Source organism: Micromonas commoda, chromosome 1 (genome assembly GCF_000090985.2).
Source record: "Micromonas commoda chromosome 1, complete sequence".
Taxonomy (NCBI): Eukaryota; Viridiplantae; Chlorophyta; class Mamiellophyceae; order Mamiellales; family Mamiellaceae; genus Micromonas; species Micromonas commoda.
The window spans coordinates 425,897-445,313 of NC_013038.1; the positions used below are offsets into that span (position 1 = coordinate 425,897).

General features: G+C 48.6%; 6 protein-coding genes across 6 annotated transcripts; 3 read left to right on the top strand and 3 right to left on the bottom strand.

Moving 5' to 3' along the window:
• The first annotated feature begins 162 nt into the window (after nt 1-162).
• Nucleotides 163-2,010, top strand: GAPB (glyceraldehyde-3-phosphate dehydrogenase B). The gene is made up of 4 exons (XM_002507057.1): nt 163-256; nt 453-503; nt 599-665; nt 839-2,010. The coding sequence occupies exons 1-4, from the start codon at nt 221-223 to the stop codon at nt 1,900-1,902; spliced, it is 1,218 nt and encodes a 405-aa protein (XP_002507103.1). The 5' UTR covers nt 163-220; the 3' UTR covers nt 1,903-2,010.
• A 575-nt stretch (nt 2,011-2,585) lies between these two features.
• Nucleotides 2,586-4,250, bottom strand: LOLT (pyridoxal phosphate dependent aminotransferase; the record flags this gene model as incomplete). Its single annotated transcript, XM_002507452.1, has 1 exon — nt 2,586-4,250. The coding sequence occupies one exon, from the start codon at nt 4,248-4,250 to the stop codon at nt 2,586-2,588; it is 1,665 nt and encodes a 554-aa protein (XP_002507498.1).
• Nucleotides 4,251-6,333: 2,083 nt separating this feature from the next.
• Nucleotides 6,334-8,970, top strand: SFI1 (spindle assembly associated Sfi1; the record flags this gene model as incomplete). The annotated part of the gene is made up of 1 exon (XM_002507058.1): nt 6,334-8,970. The coding sequence occupies one exon, from the start codon at nt 6,334-6,336 to the stop codon at nt 8,968-8,970; it is 2,637 nt and encodes an 878-aa protein (XP_002507104.1).
• On the bottom strand, nt 8,963-11,056 carry CS051 (hypothetical protein; the record flags this gene model as incomplete). Its single annotated transcript, XM_002507453.1, has 2 exons — nt 8,963-10,827; nt 10,942-11,056. The coding sequence occupies 2 exons, from the start codon at nt 11,054-11,056 to the stop codon at nt 9,086-9,088; spliced, it is 1,857 nt and encodes a 618-aa protein (XP_002507499.1). The 3' UTR covers nt 8,963-9,085.
• Nucleotides 11,057-13,289: 2,233 nt separating this feature from the next.
• Nucleotides 13,290-15,794, top strand: ASNB (B-type asparagine synthetase chloroplast precursor). The gene is made up of 6 exons (XM_002507059.1): nt 13,290-13,520; nt 13,615-13,696; nt 13,846-14,069; nt 14,167-14,520; nt 14,608-15,198; nt 15,288-15,794. The coding sequence occupies exons 1-6, from the start codon at nt 13,332-13,334 to the stop codon at nt 15,708-15,710; spliced, it is 1,863 nt and encodes a 620-aa protein (XP_002507105.1). The 5' UTR covers nt 13,290-13,331; the 3' UTR covers nt 15,711-15,794.
• Nucleotides 15,742-19,417, bottom strand: MICPUN_54972 (sister chromatid arm cohesin; the record flags this gene model as incomplete). Its single annotated transcript, XM_002507454.1, has 2 exons — nt 15,742-19,164; nt 19,268-19,417. 2 exons carry the CDS (start codon nt 19,415-19,417, stop codon nt 16,141-16,143), a joined length of 3,174 nt encoding a protein of 1,057 aa, XP_002507500.1. The 3' UTR covers nt 15,742-16,140.

Below are 19,417 nucleotides of genomic sequence, written 5' to 3' on the forward strand. Positions count from 1 at the left end.
AATAGTCTAATATGTAGACTAGACTATGATAATATGACATCCATCTTCGTATCATAAATGAAAAGAAACACTGGGTTGCGCTGTGATCTGATTGGCCGAGGCCAGGCTGGCGTTGTTCAATTATTTCCTTCCTAATCGCGGGCTTGTAATAGCCAGTTGGCGAGACCACCTAAGCCCTCACTAACACTAACTTTCAAAGAATCTGCAAAACCAAGAGAACATGACCGCTTTCGTTGCTTCTAACACTTCTCTCAAGGTCATGTCAACCCACCAAAACTTCAAGGCTCTCCTCGTTCTTGAAGCCGATTTTCCCCGAAGGAACCCGGAAAGCCCTTATCCACATCGTCAGAAACCAAGTTTCCCCCGAGACATCGAAATGGGACTACCGGGATTCTCCAGCGTGCCGTGTAATTATTTTCTGACCGTGTAGTCGTTTCAAATTATGCTAACAGTATGGGTTCTGCGGTAACGTCGCCGGCTTGAAGCGCGGCAAGGCCGTGAAGGTGAGCAAATCAAGTTATCCATCGGCTCGAAGCGGTTCCCGGACATATTCGTGTTATCCATCCAATCAATCACCTGGTTAATGACATTATTGTAGGCCGCCGCCATCAACACTATGACCGAGGCTAAGGTTAAGGTCGCAATCAACGGATTCGGTCGCATCGGTGAGTTGCCGGAGGTTTTCTCATTCCTCGTTGAACCGCTTTCTGGGAAGAAGACAAGGAACGTTCTGGTTTCCAAAAAGTCTAAGAAACCGTGATTTCATGTCGGCCCGACGCGACCCTTGCAAACGTTCTCGTCTTTTCCTGTTAACGCACTCTTCTCTTCACCGTCTAAGGCCGCAACTTTGTCCGTTGCTGGATGTCCCGCGGGGCAGACACCACCCTCGAAGTCGTGTGCGTCAACCAGTCTGGTGGAGCCAAGCCTGCTGCGCACCTGCTCAAGTATGACTCCATCCTCGGCACGTTCGATGCCGATGTCAAGGTAGTCGATGATGCGACGATCACTGTGAATGGCAAACCGATCAAGGTGGTGTCTGACCGTGATCCACTCAACCTCCCCTGGAAGGAGATGGGTATTGACATAGTCATCGAGGGAACTGGTGTTTTCCTCGATGGACCTGGCGCAGGCAAGCACATCCAGGCTGGTGCCAAGAAAGTCGTCATCACCGCTCCTGCGAAGGGAAACGACATTCCGACTTACGTCGTCGGTGTCAACGCTGATCAGTACGACCCTTCTGCCAACATCGTCTCGAATGCGTCATGCACAACTAACTGCCTCGCGCCTTTCGCCAAGGTCCTCGACGAGAAATTTGGCATCATCAAGGGCACCATGACCACATGCCACTCATACACGGGTGATCAGCGCATTCTCGATGCATCGCATCGTGACCTCCGCCGCGCCCGCGCCGCCGCGCTCAATATTGTCCCTACTTCCACCGGTGCAGCCAAGGCCGTTGCCCTGGTCCTGCCCCAACTCAAAGGCAAGCTCAATGGCATCGCCCTCCGCGTCCCCACTCCCAATGTCTCTATCGTCGACCTAGTGTGCAACGTCGAGAAGAAGGGCGTCACCGCAGAGGAAGTAAACGCCGCCTTCAAGGAAGCCGCCGATGGTCCCATGAAGGGTGTTCTCGCTATCACGGAAACACCATTGGTGTCCGTCGATTTCCGCTGCTCGGATGTTTCCACTACTATCGATGCTGCGCTCACCATGGTGATGGGCGACGACATGGTCAAGGTCGTCGCCTGGTACGACAACGAATGGGGCTACACCCAGCGCGTTGTCGATCTCACCCATATTGTGGCCAAGGGCCTCATCGAGGGTGGAGACGTCTCCGCTGACCCGATGGATGCCCTCTGTGCTGACGATCCCTCAGCTGAGGAGTGCAAGGTTTTTGATTAAAAAGACCAATTGGTTGACCCGCATGGTTCCTATTTTTCGAAAGCGCGCAGCTGGCCGCCAAATAGTTTCAATTATGTATTTTGATCGGAGTGCACTTCATGAATCTTATCGCGCCCTGATTCTTTGATATGCACGTGACAAAAGCACTTGCGAGAATTTCGGTGGCACTCCCGCACTCATTCTTTCACCAGATCAAAACTTTTCGGCCAACTCATATTTGAGTATTTCTACAGAGCATCGTCCATTAGTCTCAGCGAATGTCCAAACGAGTGCCGCGAACCCATCTCCACTAACCTTAAACATTTTCCGCTTTACACGCCGGCTTCAGTTGACTAGCAGCTTCTCGTCTATCAACAATTTGAAAAACTGATGAACCACAAACCTCAAAATTTTCCCGAGTTCTCGGATGGAAATCTGTTGAAGGATGTGCGTTTTGACGCCGAACGCGCGCCATCGCTAATTGCATGATCTGCGCTCCGTTAAGGCCGCCCGCGCGTTCGGTGCATCAAAAAGAACAATTCTTTCTGATGCAGCGCGACGTAATTCGACCGATTCGACTCGCCCGTGTCTTGGCGTGCGCGTGGAGGGAGACCACCAGCCGAAGACAAAAAAGGCCTATCGAAGAATCCTAAATGAGGACTTCCACGATTGGGTACTTCAAGGCGCGGTGGACGCATCGCTTCTTAGCTTCTCGCAGTGTGCATGGCGATGCTTGATGTCATGTTGTGCAAAAGCCATCTTGGATGAGAGAAACCTGAACCGTCAATCGGGGTTCCGCCACTTGAAGCCACGCTGCTGCTCATGATGTCAATGACAGACAATGGGGAACGTCCGACACCCTCATCTGCGTCCCTTATTTTCTCAGAACCTGTGAGACTGAGTGGAGGCATTGTAGGACCTTGCATTTCCGGCGAAAGTGATGGGTAAGAGACATGATCAGCCCCTGAATTGACTGGCACAATACCGCCGAGATGTCCAGCAGAATACTTGGCAACGGCGGCGACGTCACACAGCGCAGGTAAGATCCGGCATCGATTGATGTTACTATTCAAATCATGGTCTGAGTCCATGTGTAGACGTGTGCCCATTCTCGGTATCAGAGAAAATCCCATGGTGACCTTATGACCTGTGTCCGCCTGTTCCGTCGCAGGTGTGTCAATTTCAGTTTCGCACCTTTTCTTGGCGGATTGGCGCGTTTTAACAACCCAAGTCGCTCCAAGGATTGCCACCCGTTCACATTTTGGAGCCAATTTCAAAACGGCATATCCCAAGGCGTAGACATCTTGTCTGCAGACGAAAAGCTGCATGCAGGGTCGTATCCAATGTGTTTGTTGCGTCTCGCCTGAACGTGAACGTGCCGGTAGAGTGAAGGTCATAACGTGGATTGACATTTCCACCTCCAGCATATTTTTAAGAAGCCTTGCAGCAGCAGCTGAGGTGACTGGTAGTCTGACGTGCGCCATGAATCCTGTGCATACCCTGGGGATTAACGTTTCCGTACCCCACAAGGAAGCTAGCCACTCTTGCGACCATACGGCAAGGTCATGATTGTACCTCAAGATCAAGCTTTCGCCAACTCTTCCTCGAAAGAGCAACGCGTCATACACTGCAATCAACGGGGTGTAGTCGCGCGTACCAGTATACTGAAAACGGTGCTCAAAGTCTGACAACCCATGGACAGCAGCTGGATCAAAATTAGTAGATGGAGAATTAGAGCAAACAGCTCCGACAGCCGGTGGGTGCACATCATCTTGTAATCGGTTGGTCACCCAAAGAAATGCACTGCCTTTCGGACTGAACAACCATTTGTGTGCGTCGGCCATGAAATATGTGACTCCTGCAGCCTCCAGAGCATGGCAGTTAAGTCGTACTTGACCCAGAACGTGAGCTCCGTCAAGAAGGCACGGAATCCCACGAGCTTTGCATGTGTTGGCTAACGTGCAGATTGGCATGATTACGCCGGGACAAGATGATATGTAGTCAAATGTAACGAGGGGAATACGTGAACCTCTTTCAGCAGTGGCATCAATTATTTGTGCAAGAGCTGACTCGAGAGAGTTTCCATCAGGACCACACGGCCCTGTTTCCCGCCCAAAAAACTCCACCTCAATTGTAATAACTTCTGCGCTTGCGTGTTGAGCGTAGTATTTGATGCAGTTTTTCACCATCCCATACGCGGTGCTAAGGCAAATAATTGTATCGCCTGGGCGAATACCGACTGCGCGAAGGATTGAGGTAGTTGCTGCTGTGCAGTTTTCAACCAATGCAACATCCTCCCTCCTTGCTCTGATGTATTCGGCGAGTTTTAGCCGCGCCGTTCGCATCATCTGCGCCGCTTTGCTGAGCATCCATTCGTGTGGGCACGACTCGCATTCGACGTGATATCTCCATTGCTTTGACAGTACCTAGATAACAAAATTATCATTTATGCTTTTCAGAAGGACCTTCGAAACAACATGGGATGCTTACGAAGTGAGCACCGGAAAATGTTGATGCAACCGGGCCCAATGGTTGGGCAGGAGCCTTACTAAAACTTACCTCTCGAACCGGGGTGCCAAAAGATGCGTTGAAGTTAAGCGCGTCACGCCGGACAAGAAAGATGTCGCGCGTTATTAGAGGTTTGGAGAAGCATTTTTCACCGATGAGTTCTGGCGAAGACAAAGAGTGCGAAATGCCTGACCGTATTGCACAAAATTCCCGTACAACATCGTCGCCCGGTCGTCCAAATTTTGATGCAGATGTTTCTACGAGTCCTGTGGAATCATCGGTGGTTTGAGGGAACACGGCGCAGTATCCGTGTTGGCTGTGAACACGATCCATCGCGGAACCTGCACGTTGGGGGCATCTCATATTCAAGCTCGATTACGAGAACCACGACCTTGTGGAGTTACGAGAACTACGACCTTGTGGAGTATGAAGGGTCTGTTTAATGGTGGTTCCGAAGGATACTGGTGGGCCTGCGTAACGTCGACGTTGTGGTCGGCTTGCTCACTGGCGGGTGCTTCAAACGTCACTTCTTCGAACAACTGACCAATCAAAAACCTCGAATCACGCGCCAACAGAAAGTCATCGGATTCCCGCCACAAGTTAAGACCGCTGGTTCCCTTGCCTTGGTGGGGTAGTAGTCAGGTGACTTAGGCGTCGCAGCGCGCGACATGCTGAGTCATAGCGCGCGAAACTCGGCGGGGATGTTGTGCTCATCGCAGTAAGTCACCGAGTCTCGGTGTAAGGGTTATACGCGCCATCTCTCATGAACACATCGCGCGCGGCCACGCAAAATTCCCAGAGCTAGAGCGCTAATAGCTACTACAGCTAGGATATCCGTTCGTTGTGATAGGCACTATAGCTAAGGATTTTAACAAAATGTTTCGACTAGTGACCATACACGATCCGTTTTGAAAATCCGTTTAATGAACGCAGTTTGGGCTCCGGCGCACCGGCGCGCGGGTCGAGGTGAACGTGCGCGGCATCATTCGACGAGACGACAAGCCCCAGACCTCATACGAGGAGCCACGTAATCAGCGCGCCGAGTTTCACGCCTTGAAACGCCGTCTGCGCGACGCACGGCGCGCGCGCGCACGATCCGTTTTGCGCGATCCGTTTAAACGGATATCCGTTCTCAGTGATAGGCACTAGCTACTATAGTACTACTAGCTAGTAGCTAGCTAGCTAGCTAGCTAGCTAGCTATAGCTAGCTAGCTAGCTAGGAAACCGATTCTGGTCTTACTGCTGGTGCCAGTACCTCTTGCTGTACTGGTACCGCTTATTACTTGTATTTTAGTCTGAAGAACTCAGGCTGGAGGCGTCCCTCTGCCTTAACGGTGTAGACAATTGTGTGTTTACTGAAGGCGGCTACAGCTCCTAAAACCCGCGGCTCGCCTTGGGTGTTACTCGGGTACTAGAGCATGGTCCTTCAGAGTCGAGGACCTCCCTTCTGGGCTCCTCTTCTCGCATGCCGCTCTCTCTCTCAGCCTTCCTGCCGCGAGGCTGTCGTTGTCACAATTATTTTCTCTTGTTCCCTGACTAAAAGGTCACTGAAACGCAATCTGGTCCACTTTGGATATTTCCTGACTAATTGCTCGGTTAAATGCAATCTGGATATTTATTTTCCCGTCACATTTAGGACATTTTAGTTTTATTAGCGGTTCTGCAACTGGCAATGCGAAGAACATCTGCTGGATGGTGAGGGGACGATTGGTGTGAGTACTTGTATAAGTGTTACGACAAAGACAACAGGCGCAGCGCCTCAACGTTATGCTAGGTCTGAAATCGCACTTGTTTTCACACATCCTCGTCAAAGCTCGAAGGTACCTTTCTTCGATTCCGCTATGATATGGACGTTTGCATCTCGCTTCCGGGTTGGGCTTGTCGCGTGGCGTCAAATCGGACCACTCAACAGATCTGATACGCTCTGTGTTTGGCCCGCGTGAGATGCAAGGGCCTGCGCCTGACGGCCGTTCCGAGGTTTACGACGTCGATGCCGTATATGACGCGCTAGCGATGTCAGAGCACATCGACGGAGGTTTTACGACGTTTGTCAGTGAGTGCGGCAGGCCTGCTCAGCCCCTGAACGCCTTCGTGCTGGGGATGAATCGTCCAGGGATACTGCTCGCCTTCCAGAATCCGTTGTGTCGGGAGGCGGGATCCAGTCTGTCAAATCGAACGTCAGATCCAAATTGCAAGCTAAATATAAGTGTGACAGGGAGAAATCCATCAAAACGACCACGGCACAGCGACTACCTGCAACCTCTGCCATTGGCATTCAGCTTGTCGGCCTTCTCTCAGATGATCTCTTGGAACGAGGCAAAGCCCAACCGCGATTTGGACACAGGCGTCGAAGCTGTAATCATGACCAGGATTTTGGGGTCGATCGGCCATGTGCATCAGCTTATATCTGAGCTGCGCCTTTCTGATTTCCGCCCAGACCCAACCAACTCACATCTCAGTGCAAGATTTCAGGAGGTCCCCTGCCGATTCGGAGCGAATCCAAGAAATGACCCTCAGCGAAGCGGGAAGCTTCTCAAGGTTCTTGTCAGCCCCGCTTTCACTCATTGGAGGGAACGGTCAAAGATCTGGGCATTATACATCATGCGGCGGCTGCTCCAAATGCGCAGATATGCGGAAGGTAACCTGATGCGAAAAGCAATATTGGCATGGCACAAGATGACTTCAGGACTTGTGGCGGCGAACAATCAAGTTGCTCTCGCCACGTTCGCAAGATCCCTCCAACAAGAGGTGTTCATGCGCTGGGTAAAATTTGCCAGCAAATCCGCGCACGCGCGTAGTGTGCTCGCCGCAGCGATTGAAAGATTAAGAAGTACATTGATGTCGATAACGTGGAATAGATGGTGCAAGCGCGTGGGCGAGATTCACTCGGATATATGCGCGATCAAGTTCTTCGAGCATCGCGACAAAGCAGCGCGCTTCAGAAGGTGGCTCGAGCGCGTTGTCAAGGTAACTGCACAACGGGAATACATGCATATATGCCTGAAGTTTCGCGAGCATAATTTGATCGTTGCGACCTGGAATCAGTGGAGGAAGTATGTAGATGATATAGGGTCTGCGCGTATGGCGGTAAAATGGTCGAGGGAACGAAAAAAGATTGGGTATTGGCTTCGATGGCGAGAGTCAGTTGTTGCATCCAAGAGAGCAGCATACGCGCTGAAGACAAAGGCGTTCGTGCAATGGGTTGCACTGAGTAAGAAAGGACACGCCACAAGGAGGAATATGTTCTTTGCTGTGCGGTGCCTGAAATTCTATACGATTAAAATGGCATTTAAGCTATGGTGTTTCTATATGAGGAACACACAGGTGACATACGAGCTGGTACATGAGATGGAGTCACGATCGCAGACTTCTGCGATGACTATCGCCTGGAAACGATGGTCATATCACGTAGAATTTGCACAATGTGCCAAAAATCTTGCCAGCAAAGCAACTGCATTTGTTATCAAGGCATCCATGGCCAAGGCATGGTCAACGTGGAGAGAGTACAGAATGTCACATGCGGTGTCTGAGCGAGCATTGACTTTCTGGGTGCAGTGTTTGATGCGTAAAGTGTTTGAACGATGGTGCCAAATTGCTCGTTATCGCGCGTTTCTTTGGGAGATGACATCGCTTTCACGCGCGCACAGGAATGCACGCTTGCGCATGGTGGCATGGGATTCCTGGCGCATGGTGCAATCAGCAAATGTGCTCGATGCATGCGCGCGGTGTCATAAATATCACTTATTTCTGACATCTTCCTTCAAGCGTTGGACTGTCGCCACTACGCAGGCACTCATTGACATGGAACACTGGCGCATTGCGGAGGGTTACAACTGCCGTGCCTTGATTGGCATTACCTTTACTCGCTGGATTGAAACTATGCACGGCCTGCCTTCCTTGGCGTTTAAATTGGAACAACAGGAGATTGCTTTTCAGCACAGGGTTTGGAGGCTTGGCGTTGATGCTCTTTGCCTCTGGCGGAAGGTTGCAAAAGCGGGAGTCATGCATCGCAAATCTATTACGTTTGCGGCATTGTTTGAACGGGGAAATCGCTTGAAAAAATATGTGCGATCATGGTACCAATGGAGCTGGGCGTGTTGGTGCGGGCGTGTGGCATTGGCAAGATCCCAGTTGCGGTTGTGGCACAGTCACGTCGAAGAAGAGTTAATCAAGCGGGGAAAATATGAAACAGCGTCAAAGCATAACAAAATTCGCCTCCGTCGTCGTACTTTCATGACTTGGCTCGACACATGGCTCATCGGAGCCAGGGTTCGTCTAGCAAAAGCCGTACTCGATGCAAATGCACAGAGACGTGCGCTTCGCAAGTGGCGCCATGTACAACACGAGGCTGCCCGCATCCAACAATGTTTGATTCGCGCTGATAGACACTACAAAGGACGCGCGCTTAGCTTATGTTTTTCAGTTTTCGTGCACACGTGGGCGAGACGCATGTTGCTTCGAGCATTCTCTTATCGTCGTCAGCGTCGAAGCACGGTGCTTGTTTTGAGGGGTTGGGGGAAACTGATGTACGAAGCCAAGGCGGAACAGTGGCCAAGCGCAGAACGAAATCGAGTCAACTAAGGTTCTGAAATGAAATTAAGAGCTGGCGCGCTACCAACGCTCGGCACGAAAATTGGTTGTCAGATGTTAGGATGCAACAATACTGCCATACTGTCACAATCCAGCTATGCAATCATTAAATAGCTACAAACACCCGATGCACGTCATCAACCCCACAGAGGATACCTGGTTCTACGGGCGTGGATGTTTCGGCACTGGTTCCAAAATCCTTTAGAGGTTTCGTCGTTGTCCAATTTGCATCCTTCTCAGGCACCTTAGCGGGAACCGGACGAAACCCCGCCCGTGTTGCCAACTCTCCGATCTTCGTAGTGAAGTTGGCAACTGTTTTTTTGTCCATGAAAACAAGATATTTTGCACCCTCCACAATCAAAATGCCAGGCGTGGTCCCAGGTCCTTTCCACCGTCTCGCTGTCGGGCCAAGTTCTGGCAGCAACTTTAGCGCATGCCATGCGCCCACTGTGATACAATCAAACCCACCGTTGTTTAGTTTTATTGCGCGTGATGTGAGAACTTTTTCAAGGTCTCCAGGCCCTGTGAGGATAACTCTAAGCCTCCTCCAGTATTCTGCGTACGACCTGCTCCTGTCTCTCCAGAGAAGTTGCTTCCGAGGTGCTCCTCCGTTCTCGTCATTCTCGCCATTTTCTGTGGCCTGGCTACAGCAACCAGATGGAACAGGTGGAAAACATTCGTCTTCACTCCCCCATGCGTTGATGATGTCCGCATCATACATCGCATCGTCTTGCCCCATCCCTGGCCGTCGCCCCATCACGACCTTCCATGGCACGCCGGTGCGCATCTCGAATATACATGCCGCCACGTTGTACTCGCTAACCTGGACAGCGTTTTTGACATGCTGTTTATTCGAAACCCTGAATAGTTCAGGCTCCTCTGCCTCAATGCCGAACGAGAAGTACGGCCCACTCAGCAGGTCTCCCCAATAACCCTTACTCTGTACGCTACATCCGTGATCTTGCATGTTTCTGTCTATGTATTCCTTCGTGATACCGCACGAACGGGTCACCAGTGTACGGTTCATCTCTGGGTAAATTGACTCTCGCACAGGAAAACCGATACCGGTCAGTCGCCACTGAGCAAAGTGACTGAAGTGAATTACTGAGGCACCCTCCTGCACAAGCCTGGTGTTATAATCCCAATCCACCATGTTTTTTCTATGATCGTACCTTTCGCCGTAGAAACGCCTGCACCTGCGTTCCCATGCGCGCTCCATGTCAAACTCATCATGGCGTTTACTGGGTTCTCCTTGTCGTGACCACGAATGGAACACATCGAGCAGATCGTCTCGTTCGCGGAACTTGAGAAAAGAGAGATCAAAGATTTGGGAGAAGGGATCATCCAACACGGTGCCGATCTCTCCAGCAAATACCGCGCACGCCACGCGATTTAGCCGCTCGGCGATCCGCTCAATGTACTCTGCTGTTGAAACCCTGACCCTGGCATTCATTAGAATCTCCAGGAACCGCTCGCATCGTTCCGTGGGAGGGGAGTCGTCCGTCATGAGCACGGCGAGAAGCAGCACGTGCCTCGCGATCTCGGGCATAGTGGACTCGAAGATGTGGAAGGAAATGAGCTTACATTCACCACCGTGCCGCCGTGACCGAGCAAGGGTGGTAATCACATGCCTCGGGTCCCCTGCGCCGATAAGGAACGCAGCAAACGGACGGTCGCCAGGTTCGGCTTCATCCCGAGCATCACATGATGAGCCTACGGCGTCACGAGCAGCGCTGGCTACAGCCTGGAGATCCAGCGATGGGCTCGCGCCCCAGAAGTTGTGCAAGTGATGAGGGTCGAGAATCTTGCAAGGGGGGGTGATTGGCAGCAGCAGGGGTCTGCGCTTTCCTGCCTGCTTCGTCAGAAAAAAGTTACGTCACCTTCGTATTCTGGATTTCAGGCAGCAGTGGACACCCCGGAGATAATAATAATAATAATTCGTCCTGTGGGTGGTCGGCTAGCCGAGGAGGCATGCGCGCATACGTATATTATATACACACACGATACTACTGTCGTATACGTAGATAGTTGATAATAGCATCGTTCGTATTAATAATAAGTAAGGTATGAAATACATCTTTATAACGTTGCGTCACCCTATCTAGCTAGCTATATCTAGTTTGTTATCAAATTATTACGTGATTTCATGGTTCGGGATTCGTGGTAAATACCTAGCTTCTCAATAAAAGATCTAACGTGATTTCATAGTCTAGCAATAAGCGGAAGCAGTCATCCAGCGCAGGAGCGATTTTTTTGTAGACTATCTACTATTTCCACACGAGACGGCCTACATATGAACTCGTGGCTGCGACGCGGCACACTAAATGCTCACACGGAGTTCTTTTTTCGGAGCGTTTTCGTTCGTACTTCAGAGGGAGGATTTCGTTGATAGGTATTTTCGTTCGTACGAATCGGTTGTTTTGTGCTTCAGAGAGAGTATCGAACTGGTAGCTAGCTAGAAGCTACTAGCTGGGCAAGGACGCGCAAAGTAAGGCGCGCAGGGATGGCAGGGTCCGGCGCGAACGGTGCATGATGCGAAAGTGAAAGGTGCGTTACAAGGAAAGGTGGGGCACGAGGAAAGCGTCGATGACGGGCCTTGGCGTCGATCCAGAATATGTACCATATTTTTTCGTACCTTCGTATGTATTTATTTTATAGCCGCCGTCAACGAGCGAACGCAAGCCATCTACGACTCCATCGACCCGCCGAACGAGCTCCGAAACCGAATCCACCTTCGCAACCTCGCCCTTGTACACGTCGCGCTTATCATCTCACTCATGCAAAGGGTCGGCGGATGGACCGTCACCAACGACCGCCAGCACGGCGCTCGTGGCGGAATGTACGGCGCGCACGAACACTATGCGCAGAAGCCAGCAGAAAAGCGGGTCGTTCCGTTCAGGTTGTCAAACACACGAGCAAGCGAGTGTTTATATTTGCACGATACACCATGGTTTTCATCGAAATAGGGACATTGGTATCTCGCGGTCTCGCGCTCGGGACATTGGTCTAGTGGTATGATACCTTCTTAGGGTGGAGGTGGTCGAGGGTTCGATTCCCTCATGTCCCCACGCAAGTTCAATTTTTAAACGTAAATTTTGTCATCATAAATAATACCCTCGAAGGTACCTTCGTAAATATCACACCTTCGTACGAAGGTAATATAAAATATTATACATAATGCATGAGTACCTTCGAAGGTACAAGTCTATTTAATATTCTTACAAGTTTTATATTATGGACCTCTCTCTTCTCCCAATATCGTTGACTTTCGGTCGGCACTGCAGTTATCATACGATCACCGGTCGGTTGCAAATATTGACACGCGCTTCGCGCCAAACATTTTGGGACAACTGGCAAATGCGCTACTCGGCGCCCGCCGTCCTAAGTGGGCGCCATTGGGAAAAAACCCGCGACCCAATTTTAGTTTTAGTCAGCGAGTCAAAAAAATCAACGAGTCAACGATATTGGGAGATAGGACTGAGATAGGTATATTGTAGTTATATTGTGATATTATATCCATACAAGGATCTCGATCGTTCACGCTTAACATTTCGTCGCGAATCGGTTCTGTAAGTGATAAATGTACGTACGAAACTTATCATTATTATTTATATAATAATTAATACCTTGCTTCTTCGTTCATGACCATAAACACGTATTCCGGTATACGTGATATCTTTCGAACGATAAAAAAAATACGAAGGTATTTATACCGAAGGCTAGGTAAATACGAAAATACGAAGATAGATACCTTCGTATATGTATTCTGGATTTCAATCAGGTTGGAACACCTAAAGCGATACCTTAGAAGGTATCGCGCTAACGATGATAAGTCTGAGTTTAACGTTGGAACGTGAATTTGATGACTATGTTACCATACGACGATTAAATCAATGGTACCTTTAGCTCCAAAGTTAAAGATGATACGAAGGTATGATATAACTTATGATATCATTTTATATAAGTTATCGGCGTAAAAGTGTTCCAACCTGATGATTGAAATCCAGAATACCTTCGAAGGTATTTATTACCTTCATTCGAAGGTATGGATATAAATATACTTCGTATATTATCTTCATTCGTTCATATTAATATGTATCTTGCTTACTTCATTCGTATTTATATACCTTCGTACCTCGTATTTTAAAACCATTAAACTTTTAAAACCACTTAAAATAAACTATGCTAATAAGGTAGTACGTAGCTTCGAAGGTACCTTCGAAGGTAATAACACTTACTCTTAACGATAGAATATTAAATATAGTTTAAATATCATAACATTACATGGTGAAAAATAAATCACACTTGTGGTCGCCCGCACGACTGCAGCCAAACTTGCAGAAAAACAACAAATGAGCGTAGTAAACAGTACATCTCCCTCCTGGACACCATGTCCTCGTCGGGATTGGCGTCTCCGTAGCAACAAAACACAAACAAAATTCCGTCCACTTGGAGTTGCTCGTAGCGAAATCTATGGCTCTTCTATCCAGCTGGAGGGTTGCCGTGGCTATATCAGCAACCTTCCTCTAGTGCTGACACAGGAATGATGAATGAATTCATTCGGTCGTTCTTGCATCCAACTTTCACTTCTTTTTTGAAAACGTTTGATACTCTTGTATTGCACCCTGGCGCCGGGCAGCTCAAGGGTATATGGGTCGACGCGGGTTCCGCTTCAATCCGGAAATGTGCTCGATCCTTGCCTGCTACGATCCGAATGGTAAGGAAAATGTGAAAGCTGTGGACTACACCTGACCGTTATCTTTGTTGGGCGACAATCCATTGCCGCTGTCCGAATCCGGGAGCTTCATCTCGGTCCGCGAGACACTGCTGGATATATTATATACACTAAACCGTTTCCGCTTGCAGGTGCGTTCGCTGACAACCGGGAGACACTGATGAGAGACCTTTCTGCTCGAATGCGATCTCGTGGACCCGATGGCTCTGGCTACTATGGAAATGAAAAATTTGGCCTTGCCCACGAGCGGCTCGCGATCATGGATCCTGAAGGCGGAAAACAGCCGATTGTCTATGAAGATGCCAAGTATTCTGTCTGTGCAAACGGCGAAATCTACAACTTTCGCCAACTACAGGTAGCCCAAAAATGCAAACTCTTCAACATCAATTCGCTTCTGAATAATTGCCGGTCCTTATCCTACCTCGCATCCGGTTTGTGGTCCGTAAATGATGGAAAAGTATGAGCTCGGCACTGCAAAGACCGGTTCGGACTCTGAAGTCTTGCTCCAGCTATTCAAACTAATAGGTCCGGAGTTTGTCAAAGAACTTAATGGCATTTTCGGATTCGTTTGCGTCGGTGATGATGGCGAAAACATTTTAGCAGCTCGTGACCATTGCGGCATCAAGCCCCTCTACATCGGATATGGAAAAGGGGGCTCCATTTGGTTCGCTTCTGAGCTGAAGGCGATATGTGATCAATGTGAAACAATCGAGGAATTTCCAGCCGGATATTATTGGACCCCGGTGAGTGGTTTTGTGAAATATTACAGGCCTGAATGGGACAGCGACGACTATGTCGGGAGGAAGGTAAGGTCAACTTCGATTTCTTTAACTGGCATCCATCAGCCGCAGCATGCCTCAACTCTCCTTTCTTTTCGGCACTAATGTCATCAGGACACTTCCCATGTGCGTGAAGTGCTTACTCAAGCTGTCAGAGAACAGATGATGTCGGACGTCCCCATCGGCTTATTGCTATCTGGTGGTCTTGATTCGGCCGTGATATCAACAATCATCAAGCCAATGCTAGAAGAGACTAAGCAGCAGTTCATCACGTTCACTGTTGGCCAAGAAGGTTCCCCAGATATCACAGCCGCAAGAATGATGTCTGAACACCTCGGCACTGATCATCATGAGTACCTGTTTACCTCAGAAGAAGCTTGCAGCATCATACCCGATGTTGTTTACCATCTTGAGACCTATGAACCAGAGCTCATCCGATCTGCGATTCCCAACTATTTTCTTGCTCGGCTAGCATCCAAATACGTCAAAGTTGTTCTCACTGGCGAAGGTTCTGATGAACTTTTTGCTGGGTATCTCTATTTCCGCGACGCGCCCAACTCTACTGCGATACATAAAGAGCTTCGTCGCATTTTTCACCACCTCCACAATGTCAATTGCCAAAGAGCCGACCGCATGACAATGGCGCATGGCCTAGAAGCCCGCGTTCCTTTCCTGGATCCAAACGTGATTGATGCTGTTATGCAGGTAAACTGTTTGAGATCATCTGCTGTCTTGTATGAATGTAACAGTTTATGACGTCACTATCATTTCCAAATCTCGACCTTCAACTCAAGGTAGACCCTGAGTTGAAACGGATAGAGGGTGAAAACAAGCCTGAAAAGCATGCCCTTCGTGCACTTTTCGATGGCGAGATACCGGATCCTGTTCTCTGGAGAACCAAAGCGATGCAATGTGAAGGAGTTGGATTAAATTGGGTCGATGATTTGCAGGCTTTCTGCGCTGCTCACGTAACGGATGAAGAGTTTGACAAGGCGACGACATTATACAAAATCAATCCTCCGCAGAGCAAAGAAGAGATGTACTATCGAAAAATATTTGAATCGCATTATCAGAATATGGACAAGTTTGTGCATGTTTGGGATGGCGGTTGCAGAGCAGGAGGCGCTGCTTGGCAAAACCAGGCATACACCCGTTTTGGTCTCAAGGACGTCGCTCAACTTGCCAAGGGAATCGAAGGGGTCAGAGGGGCTGAATAGGAGCTTGATTGGCGAAGGACACCTTTCCTGTGAAATTAAAGTTTTAGTTGCTTTTATTCTAAATACGAAGGTATGATATTTGACCAATCCACTCCTGGGCGGCAAGCAAGCAACGCGAGGTAATGCATGGCAAGGTTCATTGCGTTCATCAGGGTCATTATTACAGTTAGTTTATGACGAAGATGTTATTTAAATGTCAGCAGCTTGGAAAAAGTGCACAGGGAAAAAGATATGTTTTCACTAATTCATTATTCCAGTATTATTCCAAGCAACACTTCAACATCATAAGTAAACAGAGCTCCAAACCACTCGGCAACTACGGTCTACATTTGTCTTCACTTCATGTGACGGACAATTCGACATCGTTTTCTTGTTATGCTTGCAAAGATTTTTTCACGTGTTGAATGTGTCAATGTTAACAGCCAAGGTTTTAACTGGTTCCCCGAGCACGAGTCGCCACGACTTTAATGAAGGCAAAAAGCGGTGCATACAGATCATCATCTTCCTCTATCACAGACACAACTGCTGTCAATGGTTGCACTAACGCCTTTGCATCACCGGAAGCAAGTTTGGCAACAAAAGGACCAAGGCCAAGTGAAAGAAATTGTAATCTGGATGGATGAGGCAATGCGTGCGGCACAACATACTTGAGCCCCTCTTCAATAATACATCTCACAACCATTCGGTCTCGGTGACTCCCAACGGTGAACATGTCTGCAAAGCGGAGCGCAAGTTCACCAAATGCTTCCACGAGCCCGTCATTGTTTTCCAACTCTGCTGCATTCACCTCTTCAAAAGCTGACGCAAGGGAAGTCATTATTGTGTTGGCAGTTGCATGTGGTCCCAAGAAACGAAGGTCTGTCATAAGTGATCTGAGAGCGCAGTCAGTCCAGTGTCCCGACTGTCCCAAATTTGCAAGCAGCTCTGAGGCAACAAATCCATGGTTCAGCAATGCGATGTCACACATGGCCAAACTGTAAGCTGATCTTGACATCTCTTCATCATCACTGGCACTTTCACGAGTCGGGAAATCAAGACAATGAATGTCTTCATGCGGAATATCGATCAAGTGATTGCACGCATCCCAGACAGTGCGTAGTGTGCTGTCCGGTATGCAAAGTTGAAGCCCGCCAACAAGTCCCTCCTCAACTGCAGTGGGTGATTGTATGACAAATTGTGAGTAGACAACAAGATTTGTGACAGATGCCGCGAAAGCCTTTACTAGTAGGCGATTACATGTGTTACTTTCCATCAATGATCGGCAAGCAGCAGCAACTGTTTCCATGAAGTCAGCAATCATCGTGGTGTATTTGCCGACATCAAAGTCGCTTTCGGGTGTTTCACCAACAGCTGAAACGACACGTTGTACCAACAGCATCGCCGCAGCCCGCGTGGCAAGTGCAGCAGAATGAGCTCGAAAGTGCGATGGTACATTTACAACATCAGAAATGATAGTTAGTAGATTTTTGTGAATATCATCATATTTTGAGACAAGGCCTGTCAACGAGATAGGCAATAAAATAAATGACAAACAAGAGTTCAAGCGCAGGAGTGCAATCTGCATTTGAAGGTGATCGAACTCATCGTTTCCTTTTGGTGGTGTTACGTGGTTCTCTTCACTTGATTTATCAAATTTGCTTTGCGTGACCTCACGAGCGTGCTCACTCCGATCAGATCCAACGATCTCGCCTATTCTTTTGGCGACAACTGAGAGAACGTCCTTGCCGCATTGAGCACACATTTCACGAAAATGAAAAGTCCCTTCTCCAATTACCTTGCACAGTACATCCATGCACGCATCCATGATTCGTTTACTGCTATGTAGAAAAAACATCTCAGTAATGAACTTGACGATAGCTCCAAAGTCTTCCTCTCTGTGCCTAAGGGAATAATGTTCAAGCTTAAGATGCTGAACGACTTCAATGAGCGGCACCAAAACCTGTTCATCTGATTTCCACTTGCACATGACGGAAGGAAGCAAAATCATTGAAGCTTGCGTAAATAATTCATGTGCATGACACTGAGCCTCGCGCTGTGATCTTGTTACCTGCCGTTTCGAAAGCAAGTGCATCGGATGACCACAAATGCTATCAGACTTAACAAGTTCTTCTCCTCTTGCACGACGCACAGAGCAAATCAATACATTTGACAAAGCAGTGGCGTGGCTGTTATTAAGACAAACATTTGACTTTAAGGAATGTTGCTCAAAATCATCTGTCCCGTCGTTCAAAAGAATAGAGAACATCAAATTCCAATCAGTAAAAATGTCTTGATAGGTAGTCCAAAGGGAATCCACGACACTCGCAATTCGTGCACGGCTGTCACAAAGATCCGCAGTCATGCGAACAATTGCAAGTAGAGTTGAGAAGCGCACTTCCTTGTCAGTTGGTTCGTTTTCACCTCGAAGCGAGCCACGAGTCGGAACATCCGCATCACGCGAAACTTCCCAGCGGACCATGCATGGTATCACTGATGCGGCTGCACTACGAATCTCAGCGTCCTCATCCAGGAGAAGGGTCACCACAGGTTCCATATCTTGGCGAGACAGCACACCAGAGCCATGTAGAACTCCCAGAGTTTTGACTGCGCTCGCAACCACACGAGAATCTGCATCATTGAGCATTTCACAAATTCGAACGATAAAACGAGCATTGAATGTGTCCATTAAGGCGAGATTTTCAGATGAAGCTTGGTATACATGGAGTAGTGAAGAAATGGCAGCAAGGCGAACACGAGAATCTTTGTCATTGAGGGACCAACCCAAATATTTCAGATAGAAGTCTGAAAGAAAGAACAGTGGAAGATCGCACATCCACTGTCCGATCGAGTGTATGCAGGCTGATCGAATGGAAGGGTCAATATCCCTGAATCTATGGGTAAAAAACTTGTTGAAGGCACCCTGAATCATTGTCTCTGTGTTGCGGATGCTATTCTGTGCATTTCCAAGGCCATCGTGTAGTGACTTTGCGATGGATCTGTTGGGGCGGTTCTTTTTCCTCTCTGCATCTAGCTGGCGCTGCTTAAGGTCTCGTGTATTGGCCGCCACTTTTGCATTCTGTACGAGAGAGGAAATCAGTTGAAGGCCCGCCTCTGTTGCAGCAAGCCTGAGTCTCCTTGCGCGCAAACTAGAAAACACAGCGAGCATGTCTGTGATGCAGTCAAAAAGGGTTGTGGGATTATCCACGGCCCCTACTTCAATATTTTCTTGCGATTGTCTGCCCATGTTAAATGCGCCATTATCGTCACAAACTTTGACGATACTATCCCAGAACTCTAAGTAAGTGGTCCGGAAGTGTTTGAACTGCCGCTTCGGTGATTTCGTTGACTGGAAATCCAAAGGATTATCATCGAGAAAATTTCCAGCCATCATATCAGACAGCACGCGTGCTCCGATACCTTCAGCACTCAATTGTTCGAAGTCTTGCACCGTCACCGTAAAGATACAGCTTCCAGCCTGAAAGGAACAAAAATGCATCTCATTATGCCTTCTTGAAGGCAATTAATTGCCCTCCCTAACTGGGACTGCCTCAGAAAAAAACTACTGGAAAAAAACTCACCTTTGCTAACAATGTATATAACTCTGCGAGCGCAAGTTTCCAGTTCGAGGTATATCGCGCGAGCCATTCGGAGGCAACGATCTCGACGGCTAACTGATTATCATCAGCGAGTAAGTCGAAAAGGCAAACCCTCGAGTCATGACGCTGCAT